Here is a 17,656-nt window from a genome sequence, read left to right as displayed (position 1 = left end):
ATGTTTCAATAATCATGATAGACTCAGGTTTGTGTTTATCGCTTATTTCTAAGTCTTTTTTTAGAATTCGTGAGACTTTCCTAATTTAAAATTTTTTTTTAAGTTTATTCAAAAAGAAAAGATTTTGGGACTGTAAAATGCTCCACTCACCACCGACACTTTTAGAGCTGCGACAACAATCGAATCCTGCTTAAGCCTTTCATGCAGCGGTCCCCAATCCCCGGGCCTCGGGCCGGTACCGGTCCGTGAGTCGTTTTAGTACTGGGCCGCGAGAGTTTAGGCTCAGGTGTGAAAATGTATGGCACACACACTGGTCATTTAATGTTACTACAGATGTGTGACGCGTTTCATTGTAATTGTTATTTAACCCTGTCATGCATGAATGATGGCAACCTCAATCAGGACTTTTTTCTTAAGTAGTTTTATTTATCTTTTTATGCCTAAAGATGAATAAAAATAACTAAGAAAAAAATCCTGATTGAGGTTGCCATCATTCATGCATGACAGGGTTAAAAAGTGTTGTATGAATAAAATACCCACAGGACTTTCACTGTGAATACTCGTAACGCAGCAATGCTCCACCTTCTAAACCTCTGACTCCCAGCTCAAGCACCTGAACTCTTAGTAAATCAAACATAGAACAAAAGTAAGTGTGTGTGTGTTTAAGTGTTCATTGCTGGCACCCACCAGTGAGGTCTCACACAGCAGTTTGCTTCCTCTGACCAGGTTGCCGATGGTGATGTGGAAATAGGTGTTCCCGCTGCTCCAGTTGGAGATCTTGGTGAAGGGGTGAGTGGTCAGGATGTCCTGCAGACACAGAGGTCATCAAAGCTACTGCACCGGCTTAACAGGTTAACGAGCGCAGCGGCTAAAACATAACCGATACGTATGCCGGGAGTTATGATTATTAACGAACCTTTGACTTGGGGTCAATGAGACTGACTCCATGCTTGTTGATGGCGATCAGCAGGATCTCCGGGTAGTTGGGCTCTGTGGTTTGCTAAAAGACAGAAGCCACATGTTAGGATGGGTAAATATTCACTAATCATCTCTAACCTTACATGTAAAACTGTCGCGTTTCTCTGTAGTTTGTAGCATAAATGTGGACTCTGTTTGTGTAATCAGGTGTTTCAGATGGCGGGCGCAGACTACACAGCACTGATTCTTCCATCCATCATCATCCCGCTTTTGCTCCTTCATGTTCACAGCTGTAAACAGCTGGCAGAGTGCTCGGCGCTCACACTGGACGTGTTGGTTTTCTGTCTGTTATGGCGCCCTGCACAATCAAACTGACCTCTCATTAACGTGAAAGTTATTATTGATAACTAAAATAAACACACACCTCAGTTTGTAGCCAGCATTAGGAGGCGTTGGAACATTTGTCTGCATAACTACAGCCTGTGTCATACCTGCTCTGAACTTTGCCCTTAACAAACAGTACCCATTACTTTAACTGAGAGAAAACTAAGACTGAAAACTAATAAAAACTAACTGAAACAAGTAAATCTAACTGAGCCACTAACACAATCTGTAGTCAATTTGATGTAGATCATCCACAACTACTGAAGCAGCCTGAAGGAAAATGGCAGAATGATTATTTATTGCCTTATTTTTCTGTGAATCAGCCTACAGTAAAGTCTGCATGCTTCACCTGTCTGCGTTTATTCCAATTTCGTTATTTTTTACTTTGAGGTGGGAGTTCGAGAAGTCCAGAGACGTTTGACAAAGACTTTGTCGGTCTTTTCCTCTGATCATTTTTTTAGACTGTGGCTGTGAAAAATACTGGAGATCTTGCAGGATAAAGTCGGTTTCTATTGAAATGAGAACATTCGGAGATTTCAGCCACAGTTGCCCCGGAAACAGCACGAGGTCGCTGATTGCTTGAACAAACTTTGTTTTTTTACACATTTGCCTCAAAACAAAAACACATTTAATTTAATGTGAACACTTTTTGGTGATGTTAGACATTCGTCCTTCCTGGCATCAGCCAAACACTCAGGTTACACTGTGGAGGTGACAAGCTCAGGCGCGTTTACCTTAACCTCAAAGAAGGCGGAGCCAAAGGTCGGCCATTTGTAGATGACCTTCAGAAACATCAGTTTGGCCTCTTCCCTCGATTTCCCGGCCTGCTTGTTGAAGTATGCAACAACAGACTGCGTGCGTACACACACACACACACACACACCACACACACACACACACACACACACACACACACACACACACACACACACACTCTTACTAAACAGCAGCAGCACAGACTTCAGCACAGAAACAACAGCTGTTCTTTTCTCAAAGCAGCTGATTTGTCAAACTTTAGATGATCTCAGCAGAAACACTGATCAGTCTGTACAAACATCTGACTTCAGTAACTTTAAGTAATTTTTAAAAAGCTTGTTTTTTGTTTTGTTGGGGGAGTTTTACCCTCTTCCAGTCATCTGGTGACATCTGGCGGATGAGGTCCTGGGGAACCAGCTCCCGAAGCATCTTGGGAATTGTGGGAAAATGGGATTTGTCATCTTCGAACTTGACGCGATAGATAAGCGCTGCGAGCTGGAAAACCTCCTCTCGTGAACATTTGTGGTAGCCACGCAAGTATTTAGGCAGCTCCTAAATCAGTGCAGAGATGGTGAGAGAACAAAGAGACGCTTCGTTAAACTGTTGGTGACAAAATGAAACCGCACACAAAGACCATCTTTAAAATGAACGTTTCCAACACTGGACGAGACGCTGTCATTTTGAACAATCATGGAGGTGTACAGATGTGCCCATGCTTTTTCAAAATAAATTGACCAATATATACTGATATGTACTGTGTGGCACATGTAACAGGAATAATCAGCTTCCTCTCCAGTGAGTTCTTCTGTGAACAGGGGGCTGCTCATTTATGGCAAATATAATCTTTGTGGGTAATTATTTAACACGACTCCTCAGTCTTGCTGTGCTGTTAGTACTTTTAGCTCCTCTAACCAGCATTGGTGAGCTCTGCATAGCAGCTCTAGTTCTCCACCTGCTGCAGGTTCTGGGGTTCTGCAGCTAAGAGACACGAGCCCGACCTGACGGCCTGCAGCTGAACTTTCAGAATAAAATCCAAGGGATTGTCCAGTAGTAAGTAGACGCTGTTGTCTCAGACAGATAGGAAAAAATGTGATTACATGATATGTGCCCCACTAAAACAGAATCTTAACGTGGAAAGCACGTGCATAGCTATCGTCTTACACAGGAAACTGTGTTTAACTGATCTGCGTTTCCAGTCGGACTGACAGTAATGACTGGCACGTGGATCAGGAAGTCTGGGGTCAGATATAAGTCCTGAAACATGCAGGCCGAGTCGTTCTCAGTGCGTCTCTGGTAAAACTGACCTGGTAGTAGTGGAAGATGGAGTCAGCGAAGGAGTCCTTCCCTGGAACCGTGTTAGTCCACAGCTTCTTCATGAAGAACACCTGATAGGTCAGAGAGGGAACGATTCCTGTACGACGAGATGGAAGGTCGAAGGTCAGCATGAACTGTGATTCCATGTAACTTTGCAGTTAAGCAAACCCCAACAAACTAACGGTGTATTCAGCACAAACACACAGGAGTTCAGCTGGAGTGTTTTTACTGTTTCTCAGCCAACAAATATTCACCGAACAGCCAATGACGAAGAAACATTTTCAGAACTCACCCGAGTCCAAGAAATTAAGTTTAAACTTCTCTATCTTGTCATTTTTTCTTCCATCTCTGTTTAAGTTTTGAAAACACTGCACAACGTGAACTTGTCCACCATTCTGGGCGTGTGGTGATCAGGATGATAATGATGCTCGATAAGAAGGCCCCCGGTCAGCTTGGCCACCGGCAGCCGCTGGTCGTTAACACAAGCCAGAAACAGACTGTTGGCCTTCAAAGTAAAAGCTGCACCTTTTGAAACGTGTTGGCTGATCTTACTCGCTGCTGTATTCTTAATGAATACCACGTGATGTTCAGTTTATCAATCACTCCCATTAGAGTGGAGAGGATAACAAACCAGTACCTTCAAAGAGCCATGATGGCAACTGTTAAGGTTCAAAATATTGGGGATGGAGACAAGAGAAAAAACCACAATAACAACACTGGTCCGGCCGGGTTGAGTCAAACGATGATTTAATGATCACACACGTGGGAGATGGACACTGATGCAGACAGCCTCAAAATCTCAAAATGGTGGAGCATTGCTCAAACTTTTATAACCTCTGGTGCCTCCACCTTATCATAAAAAGCCTAAACATTCACATGCTCTCTCTCACACAGCGCCTAAGCTACGACCTTGGCTCCCTGTTTATCTGCTCCTGCTGAAATGGGGCAGAAAACTCCAGCACACTCTGTTCTCTTCTACTCAGACAAATTAGACAATAACCTTCTGCGAACAGTATTTCTTATAACTCAGCAATATAATGCATCATAAAACAATATCATTCATTCACAACAAGTCAGCAATTTAATGTAATGCAAATCAGTTTAACTAATGCAATAGTTATCAGCTTCTTCTAATTCAGGAGAATAATGCAAACTAAAACTACATAATAATTCACAATCTTTAATTAGGGGTATAACATGGCATAAAATAATATCATAATTTTACACAACAAACGCTCAGCTTCACTGACCAACAACTGACCCCACGGTGGCTACATGCATACATCTGTATATTACACAGCAGGAATGCCTACTCCTCTCCATCTGTTTTTGCTTTGAATGTAATCAACTTGTCTTATTTCCTCTGAACACAAGTCTGTAACACACACACACACACACACACACACACACACACACACACACACACACACACACACACACACACACACACACACACAGCCGGTGTATGTGGTGAAAAACACTGTTTATCATGTGCGCTCTAATCAGAGATCTGTCATGAAGGTTACACCGAGAAGTTTTGTGAAACTGTTTGATCAGCATGAAATCTGCAGTTTGTTTTATTAAATATTAACTTCTCATTAATATTTCACAGTTTTGCTTTTAAAAGTCCTGAACTCAACCCAAAGATATTTTAAACACGGTACCGACCGTCTTTAGCCGGCCGAGATTTCTTGATCCAGTCCGTTAAATGTCTGACGAAGTCAAAGAAGAAATCTCCCTCAGGTACACTGATCACCTGCAGAGGGCACACACAGAAACATCAGCGTGAAGTTAATCAAGAAATTAAACTTTGTGAATGAAAGATTTGTGTTGTTATAGAGAGCAGCTGTAATCATTGAAGTGTTAAATGCAAGACTCAAAAGCAATAATTCATCAATTTTAAGAGGCAATGTTTAAACTGTTAACAATCAAAAGAATTAAAAAAAATTAATTCAATTGCAATATAAAAGTGACATCTACTCGACCATATAGCGGTAATTTTAGAAACTTACAGAAATGGTTTGTAAGCTGCACACAGAATCATAAATGTGTCCTTAAGACATTTAAATGTATTTGTATTTAGAAACTTTACATTTTCGTGTAAAAACTGCAAGTTCCTTCTGTTGAGGACGTGTTTTGTGGTTAAGGTGGAACAAACTGTAAAGGAACAATAGTGATGACTAGTACAGACATCTAATAATCCCAGTATTTCTTTAGAGTTGTGTACTGGTTTGAGGAAAACCTCCTGAAACCAGTAAAGCTGTAATACTCTGAGGTTCTGAGAAACCATCGTTGACCTCTGACCTTGTCCGAGATCTTGACGAAGAGGCTGAAGCCTTCGGGAGATTTGAGCAGCAGTCTGGTGGAAATGTTCTGACAGAAATCCTTCGCCTTGGTGCTCGACTCCACCTCGAAGGCCTGCAGGTGTGAGACCAACACGAAGACTCATTTTTCAAACACGTTTATTTACAGAGAAAGTTTACACCTGCAGGCTTGTGTGTCCGACCTCGTCTGTGTCGTCGGGGAAGTAGACTTTATGGAAGATTTGGGTCGTTTTATGTTGGATGGCCTCCACTTCCACCAAATGAGGAGGGTACTTCCTGGATCCATTTCTGTTAATGATGACAAAAAGCAGCAAAACTGGTTGGAAAAAAAAATATGTCAACACCAAATACGATGATTGTTTCAGGCTGAAAGTCTGAGGTGTTACCGTAGCGCTTTGTGCACCCTCTGCATGCAGTCTCCAGACAGCGGGTGGTGCTTCTTGGACTGGAGGTAGCGCTGGATGTGCGGCAACAGCACGTTACTGGGAGGAAACAACCCAGTGCACAACCACAGCAGCTCCCAGCCTTTCTCCTCACTGTACCTGCAGCAACACAACACTCACCTTCAGCTTCTGCACAGAAAAATTTAATCTGCCTGCAGCCACAGACTGAATGATGACTGTCCACTGAATGCAACAAGTAATGTGAACATTTAGTTTTAACTTCTTCTACTCAATTTATTTTGCATAAAAGCACTTTTGCTTCATTTCATGGACAAAGCAGCATCTCTGGGGTTTTTATAGGGGTGGGTTTTGATTATCGATTTAGCGATTAAAATCGATTCTAGCTTGGATAACGTGATATCGATTCATTCAAATCCTGAATCAATTTTTAAATATAAATTAATTTTGCCCTCAGGTTAAACCTCAAAATTTCATCAACCACCGAACAGCTAAAACAGTAAACGAGAGCAGGAACACGGATTCTGCACAAAGACGTAAACACAAAGCGCGGACCCGCCGACGGATCAGAATCAGTGAGCTGTCGGCTTTCTCACCCGACGGCACGGACACGGTCGGGGCTAAAAGCTGACAGCTCACTGATTCTGATCCATTGGTGGGTCCGCGCTTTGTGTTTACGTCCTTTTTGCACTCGATTCTGAAGCTGCAGGTTTTATGGTAAATGGCCTGTATTTGTATAGCGCTTTACTAGTCCCTAAAGACCCCAAAGCGCTTTACACATCCAGTCATCCACCCATTCACACACACATTCACACACTGGTGATGGCAGCTACATTGTAGCCACAGCCACCCTGGGGCGCACTGACTTTATCTCTCTCCAAACAATATTGACCGAACCAGCAGCAAAAGAAGATCCAAACTTCGCTTCACATAAACATCGTCATGAATTCACTCTGACTTTTGCTGTTTTGCTTCCACCACGATAAAAATCACACTTCATGCAGAGCTCTCTCTCCCTCTCTGTACTTCAAGAACAGTTTCCCGTCTAAAAATCTGTTTTCTGCATTATTCGCTTGCTTATTACGCACACGTCTACCGTTGTTTACAGCGCTGTCGGCCGCTGCTTTTTTCCCTTTTACTTCCGAAAAGAAAGCCTCATTTCTGCCGTTCAATTCTGAACAAATTTAAACTTTTTAAAATTATGCAAAATTGCAAAACGCTCAGCTGTGTCTCTAATCAAACCTCTGTAACTTTGCTCTGCTTCACTTCAGCAGCATCAGCCAATGTTCATGTGTTGATTAATGGTTTTCTTTCGTTTTTGATCTACTGCAGAATATTTTTATAAATCCCAGGCCAGGAAAATCACCTTCATGTTTTTCTGTGTTTTATCCTCAGCTATTTTGACACAAAGGCATCTGCTGTGATGCTCACACCTTTGATAAAGTCTCGCAAGTTTCAGCTTTCTTTTTAATAGACAAAAAAAATATGGACATGTACTGATGCGTGATCAGAATTATAATATTTCTGACTGTCTGAGGATAAATTTCTCTGAATCGAATAGAATCGAATGGTGGAACGCATTGATTCTAGAAATCAGTGATGATACCCAGCCCTAGTTTTTTTAATTAAATCAGTGGGGGTAAATACAGTTTCTCTAATGGCCACTAGAGGCCGACTCCACCACAGGTTGACAGGCCGGCACAAAACAGCATCATTGTTTATTTCACATCCCCCCAAAAAACCAACAAAAATCTGAGTTTCATCCACGTGCACCTCATCGTTTTATCCTTAAAAATCTGTAAATGAAAGTGTGACTGAGGTGAATTTACACACTTGACGTGATTGTCTGTGAGCTGTTTGATGATCTGACAGTAGATCTCATCCTTCAGTGGTTCGGCCTTCAGCGCCCCTTCAAAGATCTGGTCCGTCAGCTCGTTCACCGAGCGAGTTCGTTTGGACGGGTAGTCGCCCATGTACTTCATGATAGGTAGGCTCTAGGTCAAGGAATAACCCTGACACATGTACAATATAAAAGCAGATTATAAAAGCAGAGAGATTACAAGAGCTGAGACTGTGGCAGACGTTTAACTACCAGGGAGCAAAAAAGGCTTTTTAAGTTTTTACCATTTACCAGATTTGACTGGTGATTCTTTACATGCAGTTTTTATGGACAGGTGGCCGCTGAAATGAAAGTTATTTTTGATCAAACTTCAAAGTAAACCCCCAGGTAAATGTGTAAAGGTATCAGAAGTGGCAGTAGGTTCTAGCAGAGTACCCTGACCTGCTTCTAAGAGGTGTTTCTAACCTGCATCTGATAGTCTTTCCCTTACAGTGTAAAATACAAACAATGTAATAACAGAGACAAAACTCAAACCATGATAGAAACGCAGAAGATCATCTAATTAGAATGGCCCTAAACTCTGAGAGAGATGAACGCCGTTACTGTTAACGATGAATGCTTGTGAATGTTGTGAAAACATGTCTGTGGGCTTAGTCTGAACACAACATAAGCTCAGAGTCTGCTTGGTGATCCACCAGTCGGCAGTTTAAAGGATATCTATAAAAGACATGCAGGCGTCCTGAGCCAGCTCCTCGTGGCTGACGACCTTCTTCAGCAGCGGCTGTTTCAGCGGCTCTCGGGTGCAGCTCCACAGCTTGTCTTTCCCGCGATTCTTCGTGACCATCACCCGGCTCAGGGTGTGTTTGGGAGGAGGCCTGACAGGAGCAGGTTACACAGAGATCGCAGGACTCAGGAATGAAGGCAGAGGATCATCAGAACAATAGATATTTGTTTTTGAAGCAAGAATATCTATCTATCATGTTTTTTGGTCTGTGTACCTGAAGTAGTCGTAGGAGAACTCCTCCAGCGTGTAGGGTTTCGTTCTGTCATCAGTTTCCACCATGACGACCTGCGAAACACGAACCGACTCCTGACGCTGCTCGGGCGTCATGGTGACCAGCGCCTGATAGTTCGGATCACATCAGACTGCATCATGTTTTGTGTAAGCACAAAAGACAACCTAACACAGCAGCATCTGTGACATCACAGTGGGCCATCTTTCATATACAGTGTATGATCTCTAAACTGTTAAACAGGAAATGGGAACATTTTGTAATCTTAAGATGTAATAAAAACATAATTTTGTGGTTATTGTGCTTTTTGCTGTTGTGCGTACAATCTCAGCAGTCCTCTTTTTGTTTTTTGCTTATCCTGATGTTTGGCTATAGTCTCCTTTAAATGCTGAAAGCCCATTTTTGAGGCAGTTTGATGCTCATTAGGTGGTTGGAGGAGTCACTAAGGTGGCTCTGAAATGACTGAAAGTGCCCAGTAATCACATTTTTTTGTATTCTCAGACATTTTAGGTATGTTTTCCTCCTCACCACTATGTCCTGCTGAGGTCGGGTCATGGTGGGCAGGACGTAGACGCAGTCCACCGGGAAGTCTCCCTTCTGATTGGTTCGTTCGTTAACACCGTGTGCCCAGCCAGAGTTGAGGACCTGCTCGCCGGTCTCCTGGTCCAACAGGATCAGGTCTCCTTTCCGGAAGCTCAAGAACGTCGACTCCTCTCCAGCTGAGGAAGAAAACGGCACTTTGTAAATCTTTTCCACACTGGATTTATTTCATTCCAAGCTGAGTGTGCCTCTCTGCTCAGGACTCACTGGGGTTGGGGTTGTCCTGCAGAGCGACCACAAACTTTGACCTCTTCCTCAGACCCTCCAGGAAGGTCACCACCAGGTCCCGTATGTCCTCTGCGTTGTTGGAGGTGAAGGTGTACTCGTCTCCTTTGATGGTCGCTAAAGTGAAACTCTGACCCTGCAGCTTTCCTCCCCTGAAAGAACAAAATATGCACTGACCAGCTTCGCTGTCCAGGATGACGATGAAATTTACATTTAAGTTTAGGCTCCACTTTATACGCTGAAACTCTTAACCCCTCATTCCTCACTCACGGCCCTCCGATCAGAGAATCATGTCATTGGTCAGGTGACTACAGGTAGACTCACCTGCTGCTGGAAACTGCAGTGATTTCTGGGAAGGAGAGCTCTAAGAGGACCTGTTCCTGCTCATCTACAAAATAAACTCCCGTCCAGTTGACGGCGACGATGAGGTCGTTTTTAGGCAGACTGGGACCTGAGAAGTAAAGATCAAAATAAATTTAAAAAAGAAAAGAACTTACAGAACCAAGAGGTTAAAATATAAATAACAATTCTGAATAATTTTGCTTTAAACAATATCCGTCTTTATTTTCGTGTCACATTGTATCAAAGTTAGTGGAATGAAAATCACTGATGGCAGACTGGAGGTGCTACAGCAATGCCGCTGGTACTTTGCATAACATTAAAGGGTCATATCATGATATCAGTGCTACAGCAACCCTATGCAGGCACGTTTCCTAGTGCCCAAAAACAACACAAGCCCAGGAATGTCAGCTTATCTAAAAAGGGAGCTACTTCAACGACAAGAAGCACAGTACTGAAGGTGGAAAAACTGATGTGTTGCAGCACTCGAGGCAAGAAATGCACTCCTCATTTGCATTTTTTGAGATGCAAATGAGGAGACTTCACTCAGGCAAGTCTGCTGGACCAGACGGAGTGAGTCCCCGCGTCCTCGTGTCTGTGTCCCCCAGCTGTGTGGAGTCTTTCATAAACTGTTTATGCTGAGTCTGAGTCTGCAGAGGGTCCCAGTGCTGTGGAAGACATCATGCCTCATCCCTATTCCAAAGACGCCACGTCCCAGTGGCCCCCAGGATTACAGGCCCGTGGCACTGACCTCCCACATCACGAAGAGCCTGGAAAGGCTCATCCTGGACCAGCTGCGACCCATAGTAAGACCACATCTGGATCCCCTTCAGTTCGCTTATCAGCCTCGTCTCGGAACAGAGGATGCCATCATCCTTTCTGTCATCGTTGTATTTTTACTCAGTTGTATATAGTATTTGTATTCTATTTTTATCTTATTGTATATTTATTTTATTTTACTCTATTCTGTACAGTTGTGTACTGTATTTATTCTTATTGTATTCTAATTTTTGCCTCATAACTTTTGCACTGTCCACTTCCTGCTGTGACAAAACAAATTTCCCACGTGTGGGACTAATAAAGGTTATCTTATCTTATCTTATCTTATCTACCTGCTCAATCGTGTCTACACCCATCTGGACCAGCCGGCGAGCACTATGAGGGTCATGTTTTTTGACTTTTCCATTGCTTTCAACACCATCAGGCCGACCCTCCTGGGTGATAAGTTAGCAGCGATGCAGGTGGATGCTTCTCTGGTGTCCTGGATTGTTGATTACCTGACAGGAAGACCACAATATGTACGTCTCCCACAGTGTGTGTCTGACAAGGTGATCAGCAACACAGGGGCACCACAGGGGACTGTCCTCTCCCCCTTCCTCTTCACCCTCTACACCACAGACTTCAGCCACTGCACAGAGACCTGCCATCTTCAGAAGTTTTCTGATGACTCTGCGGTGGTTGGATGCATCAGCAGGGATGATGAGACAGAGTACCGGGCTGTGGTCGACTCCTTTGTCACATGGTGTGAGCAGAATCATCTGCAGCTCAACGTGGCAAAGACCAAGGAACTGATCGTGGACTTCAGGAAGACCAGGAAACACTTGACCCCTGTTTCAATCCAGGGGGTCAGTGTTGACATTGTGGAGGACTATAAATACCTTGGAGTACACATTGACAATAAACTGGACTGGGCTAAAAACACCACAGCACTTTACAGGACGGGCCAGAGTCGTCTCTATTTTTTGAGGCGACTGAGGTCCTTCAACATCTGCCAGAAAATGCTGAGGATTTTCTACGAGACTGTTGTGGCCAGTGCGATCCTCTATGCTGTTGCATGCTGGGGGAGCAGGCTGAGGGTCGCAGATGCCAACAGACTCGATAAACTGATCCGTAAGGCCAGTAATGTTGTGGGGATGGAGCTGTACTCCCTTAAGGTGGTGTTGGAGAGGTGGATGTTGTCCCACCCACTCCATGACATGCTGGTCAGTCACAGGAGCGCGCTCAGTGAGAGACTGAGATTACCGAAAAGCACCACTGAACGACACAGGAAATCATTCCTGCCTGTGGCTCCCTGTACAACGCATCCACTTAACACACTGTTTACTGCAACAGCTACACCCTTCTTGCACATGTTCTTTTTCATTTATTTATTAATAAGTGACTTTTATGTATATATATGCCTGCATATATTGTGCTATTCTTAGTTAGTGTATTGTCTGTCTCCGTTAATGTTTGTTTATAATGGAGCACTGTAACGAAAAATAAGGATTCTGATTCTGATAAAAACAAACTGCTGAGCATCACTGTAGCGCTCGCCAGCTGCACTGCTTTATGACAGGAGGAGCAAGCAGTGGATGGAAATGACTGATGATGGAAAAGCAGCTCCTTAAGAGTTTACAAAGGAGTTTTTCCTTCCCACTGTCTCCAAGTGCTTGCTCATAGGGGGGCGTCTGACTGTTGGGGTTCTCTCTGTATTATTATAGCATCTCTACCTACAATATAAAGCACCTTGGTGCTATATAAATACAATTTTATTGAACTGAGTAACTTCAGTCATAGTTGAAATAAACCTTAATCAATCATTTTACCAATAATCAATAAAACTGTTCAGTATTTTCACACTTTAACTAAGTGTCACCAAAGTTGTTCAAAGTAATTTAAAAAAAGTTTCACCTGAAAACTTGAAGGCTTCGTAGAAACGAGAGAACAGCAGAGGCCACTTGTGGCGAGCAAAGTCGACCACTTCCTCCTTCACCTTCTGAGGGTCAAATCTCTTCTGGGTGTAGATGCTCTGAGCACAGAGATGTTCATTACATTTACATGTGAAAATAAAAAAATATATAAAATAAATGTATTTATCATACTGCTACAGATAATGTCCAAGCTGAACATCTTAGCTTGGATATGAAATTTCAGCGTTTCAACAATTTAAGCTGCGGTTGGCCCTAAAAGACAAACAGAATCACGTTCATCTACAAGCCGGGCTAAAAAGACCTCTCCTTCTTACTGGTGATAATCACCTTTTTATGAGCAGCCATGATGAAGTGAGCCCACTTCTCCACCGATCTGGAGGTGGTGATCTCTCTATCTGGGATGTAAGACGGGATGAGGCTCAGCAGGCGCTCCAGGAGGATCTCTGAACCGTAGTCAATGTAATACTGCTGAGAGGCCAGCTCTGCGAGGTCATCCTGGAGACACAGAGACAGAATAAATAAAAAAAAGTTTGTCCTGCCTCCTGTTCAGCCAGCCTGACAGTAATCAGTGCTCCTAACACGTGAGCGTTACCGACTTCTTACCCTTATTAATAATGCAGAATATTTGCAGTTCCTCTAAGGCCCACAGAAGGCTGACTACAAAATGTTATAATGTCCACTGTTGGAGCAGAAATGTTTCCCATGCACTTGCTAAACACTATTCTTTGAAAATAAAGGACGTGTAGTCACCCTGTCACAGCGGTATTCTCCAAACTTGACGCCCCTGACGGTTTGCTGGTAGATCAGGTTGGTGGCGACCTGGTCTTCTGTTGGCTCGTGCCACGGCGTAAAGATTTCTTTCCTGAAGAACAGCCGCCAGGGGGCGTTCCTCTCCTGAGCTCCCTGCTCTTTGGCGTACTGCTCGCACTGCGACACGGCATCCATCACATGGTCGCTCCCGCTGCCTAAAGAGGAGACCTGCAGGACGAGATCAGAGGTGCAAACTGGTGACTGTTTTTTCTCCAACAAACAGAGAGGTTCACATCCCTGCAGTGGCCACAAGATCTGAGAAAGATCCAGATGATCCAAACTGTTCCAGAGCGTGAGGCCTAACAGGTGCTAGAAAGGAGTATCATGCCTTGGAGCTCATATGATGCCGTGTGCGTGCCCACCTTGTCAAACAACGCGATGTACAGCGAGAAGCCAAAGCGGTCTCGCAGGTTGATCTTGTCGGACAGGGCGCTGCAGAGCTCCTTTGCTGTGGTGGCTGAGTCTGTCAGCAGCGTTTTGGTCGTGCCATCCATGAACGTCACCGGCAACATGATGGGCTTCTTTGATTTGGTGGCCTGGACGTTGATTTCACAAAAAGAAACAGTTCCAGTAAACGGTGGGTGAAGTCACAATGGCCACGTCTGTCTTTTATATACAGTCTATGGTTTATACCTGCAGCTCCAGCCAGGACGGAGGCTGCGTTCGCGTCCCATTCACAAAAGTTCGTCTTAGACGTTCTTCACAGTATGGAGCGTAGCCTGGAGGCCCGCAGCTGATGAAGTTCCTCAGATACTGCAATCAAAACAAACACAGATGTAACGTCATGGCTAATGTGTAAATGCCAACACAAACGTTGGACGTACTGACCTTCACAAATTTGTCTGATGGAGCGAAGCAGCCGACACACAAAGAGATGAGGATCCAGCCGCGAGCGTGAGAACTCTTAGACGGGTTCTGACTCAGCTGCTTACAGATCTGACAGTAGATCTCATCCCTAACACACACACACACACACACACACACCTACACCTCAGAAATATCAAAGACATTAACAGAGACCCAGCAGAACTTTATGAGACACATTTTATGCAGATTAACTGAAACTGGATGTCGAGACTTTGTCCTGATGGTGAACGCTGCTTCATATTCACAGCCAGACACACACGTGTTCACCAGCCTCTGCACTATTATTTACTCTTTAAAAGAAATCATGCCGTTTCATTAAATTACCATTTAAAATGTATTTTTATCTGCATGGCTTTATTAACTCATTCAACGGCATCTTCATGTATAAATTCAATTCACATCAGGTTCATTTGTGAAGCACCAAATCACAACCACGTCACTTTATACATTGAGATGAATATTAATGCACAACAATGATAATAAACATACGGCAAATATGACAAAATGATGACTAAAAGAAAAATCAACGGGATGACAGCTTAGATGTCCAAAGAGATTCATCTTGAATTTAAGAGCAGCTTTGAGTCCGTAGACCGTCGTATTGTGTTAATCTCCCATATGTGACGTAAACGTTTTTATGAGGCAACAGCTCGATAAAGGAAAATTTGAAAGTATCTGCTTTTTAAAAAACAAACAAACTTCAAATTAAAGTTTCACTGAAAACTGGAAAATTTTAAACTTTCACTTTTAAATTTCAAAGTGGGCCACAGCGCTGTGACATCTGGGAAGGTCTATTTTATCAAATACACAAAGGGCGGCTTAGATACAAGTTTTTTCCTCCACATGTCCAGTTTTTATATCCAAGGTAATTTTGTGTAAGTTTGGGAAACTACATGATGACCCTTTGTTTGTTTGTTTACCTGAGTCCTGGCCTCAGGATCCCGTTGCCGATGATAAAGTGAAGTTTCTCCAGGTTGGATGTGGGACGATCTTCCAGCATGCTGTTGCCATGAAGACCGTACTCACCATCGTTAAGGCGCTTGGTGACCTGAAAAGCATCAGATTACATGATTATCTTAATTTGTCTGTCTGTTAGCAGAATTATTCACAAATATATGGATTTGACCCAAAATGGACTTGAAATTGATAAAATATCTTCATCTGCGCTTGAGATAAAATCTGACTTCATGTTTTTAACATGAAGTTCAAACCCAGATTTCCTTCTGCACCAGAAGCACAATTTTCAGTCTCAGACTGCTCATGTTTAATTAACAGAAACAAGACCAGCATCATATCACCCTCCCTCTCTCTTACCTCCTCGGTGATCTTGGATTTCTTCTTCAGGGTGAGGGACACAAGTTTGTGTCGGACGCTGTTCTTCTTGTGGCTGTCAGAGTGAGGCGTCTGGAGGTGAGAGAAGGAAATCAGCTCACAGAGATCCCTTACACAGTCACTGTGACCTTAACCCTGTTATTCCTGATCTTTGGAAACTATATGAAGTAACAAATGTTAAAAACAGATAAGTTACATGAACACACTGAATAATAGCTCATACTTTATAGTCAGTATCACAGAACCACCAGTTAATCTAAGCTAGATTTTGAAACTTCTTTAAAGGAAATGTCACTTTTAGCTCATGTTAGCGTTTACTCGCTCAAACCTTTAAACTCCGTCACTCTTCCTCCTCACCTCTCCCTCCCCTTGCAGCGCCTGCAGCTCTCGCTTGTACGTCTTTTTCCCCAGCGTCTCGTAGATTTTGGTCATGACTGGGATCTTCTCGCTGCCGTCGCTGATGGCCGTGTGGTACTTTGGCTCCGGGAGATCGCCCATGAACCTCAGCACCGTGATCCACACCGCCAGAGCAGCCTGAGCAGACACGCAGGGCACAAGGAAACAAAAGGTTCATCAGGTGAAATAATTGTTCCTTTGTTGGTTCCTTCTTGGCTGGTGACAGGTCTTAGTAGTCGCACCAGTCATCAGCATCATGGAGCACAGACTGTAACAGCTGCACACAGTCAGAACCTTTCTGCACTCATTACGTCTAAATTAAGTTAAGGCTTAAACCTGAGAGACGAGCAAAGCTCGCTGTAGAGCGACAGCCTCGTGTGGCCTTTTTCAAAACTTCTTCAGTCGCTTGCAAAATACATTTTTACTTTTGCGGGGTCAGAGGTCAGACCTACCAGCTGGTCCCCCTCATCGTCGTGGAAGAGCAGCGGCTGTTTGAGAGGTCGTCGGGCGTAGGTGTGCGTGGTGGTGCCCTGGAAGTAGGTGGCAGCAAACTTGGCAAACTTGTACTCTGATAAATCCTCTTCATCATCGTCCTCAGGCAGAGGAAGAGCCTCATCCAGATCCTCCTCCTCCAGCTCGTGATGGGTCCGCTCCAGATCCTGTAAAGAAGACAGTAAATTCTTGTCTGCTGAAGTTTCCAGAAGTTTTTCAAATTCTCCAAATTTTCCAACTTCAAAAATCCCTCAAATCTATCACTGCATCTCAGAAACATGCTCTCCTGCAGCACTGTTACTGGAAACAGGTCATTCTTTTTAGAGAAAAAATTTACCTCACACATTCTTATTTATCTAAAGCTGCGATTTCACTGGACTTGGTTATCTCTAATAATTTGAAATAACTGCCAACATGATATCTGATTTTAATGCCCTGTAAATCTGCCATGCTGCGTATTTGAGTAAGCAGTCTTCATGTGTCCTGTGAACATGCCACACACACAGACGATGGCATTATTAACGATCGAGGCTTAAGGAGTCATTTTCCGTCCTCCTGATCAGACACCTTTGCCAACAGGACACAGTTTTACTGATTACACACGTTGGGTAACTATCTTTGGCCTTTATGAGAAAACGGTTCATTAATAAGAGGAAAACTTTGGTCGTGTCACCTCAAAGCCAGCGGGGGCTTGCCCTTCCTGACCCGGGAAAGAACTGGTGGTCCCCAGGAAGCCGAACATCTTGTCCACCATGTCGGAGTCATTGACAGGCTCCGTGCGGGCCTTCTCCATCTGCTCGACCATCTCCTTCTTCCTCCGAGCCTCCTCCTTCTCCTTCTTCTCCCGCTCAGCGTCCTCTTTGGCCAGCTGAGCCAGACGCTCCTGAAGAAAGAAACATTGCACTAGATCTCAAAAATACAGAACAATCCAGTATGTTTCTCAGCACAAGTG

General features: G+C 43.7%; 1 protein-coding gene across 6 annotated transcripts in view; it reads right to left on the bottom strand.

Moving 5' to 3' along the window:
• myo7aa (myosin VIIAa) overlaps positions 1 to 17,656 on the bottom strand; it is a 56,777-nt gene that overhangs the window by 2,113 nt on the left and 37,008 nt on the right. For all 6 annotated transcript variants that reach the window (XM_026192348.1, XM_026192342.1, XM_026192345.1 and 3 more), the window contains 26 exons: positions 17,378 to 17,587; positions 16,665 to 16,871; positions 16,174 to 16,350; positions 15,799 to 15,888; positions 15,405 to 15,532; positions 14,446 to 14,572; positions 14,251 to 14,370; positions 13,980 to 14,153; positions 13,558 to 13,785; positions 13,135 to 13,302; positions 12,788 to 12,905; positions 10,100 to 10,226; positions 9,758 to 9,927; positions 9,479 to 9,669; positions 8,936 to 9,060; positions 8,655 to 8,812; positions 7,931 to 8,084; positions 6,083 to 6,238; positions 5,879 to 5,984; positions 5,677 to 5,790; positions 5,041 to 5,128; positions 3,363 to 3,469; positions 2,425 to 2,610; positions 2,037 to 2,153; positions 917 to 1,000; positions 688 to 807 (listed from right to left, as the gene is read on the bottom strand). In XM_026192348.1, the coding sequence (XP_026048133.1) occupies positions 688 to 807; positions 917 to 1,000; positions 2,037 to 2,153; positions 2,425 to 2,610; positions 3,363 to 3,469; positions 5,041 to 5,128; positions 5,677 to 5,790; positions 5,879 to 5,984; positions 6,083 to 6,238; positions 7,931 to 8,084; positions 8,655 to 8,812; positions 8,936 to 9,060; positions 9,479 to 9,669; positions 9,758 to 9,927; positions 10,100 to 10,226; positions 12,788 to 12,905; positions 13,135 to 13,302; positions 13,558 to 13,785; positions 13,980 to 14,153; positions 14,251 to 14,370; positions 14,446 to 14,572; positions 15,405 to 15,532; positions 15,799 to 15,888; positions 16,174 to 16,350; positions 16,665 to 16,871; positions 17,378 to 17,587 (3,750 nt within the window). The remainder of the gene's footprint in view (positions 1 to 687; positions 808 to 916; positions 1,001 to 2,036; positions 2,154 to 2,424; positions 2,611 to 3,362; positions 3,470 to 5,040; positions 5,129 to 5,676; positions 5,791 to 5,878; positions 5,985 to 6,082; positions 6,239 to 7,930; positions 8,085 to 8,654; positions 8,813 to 8,935; positions 9,061 to 9,478; positions 9,670 to 9,757; positions 9,928 to 10,099; positions 10,227 to 12,787; positions 12,906 to 13,134; positions 13,303 to 13,557; positions 13,786 to 13,979; positions 14,154 to 14,250; positions 14,371 to 14,445; positions 14,573 to 15,404; positions 15,533 to 15,798; positions 15,889 to 16,173; positions 16,351 to 16,664; positions 16,872 to 17,377; positions 17,588 to 17,656) is intronic.

The sequence above is a fragment of the Astatotilapia calliptera genome, chromosome 14 (genome assembly GCF_900246225.1).
Source record: "Astatotilapia calliptera chromosome 14, fAstCal1.2, whole genome shotgun sequence".
NCBI classification, from domain to species: domain Eukaryota; kingdom Metazoa; phylum Chordata; class Actinopteri; order Cichliformes; family Cichlidae; genus Astatotilapia; species Astatotilapia calliptera.
The sequence above is the reverse complement of the archived record's forward strand: the minus strand, read 5'-3'. Positions and strand labels throughout refer to the sequence as shown.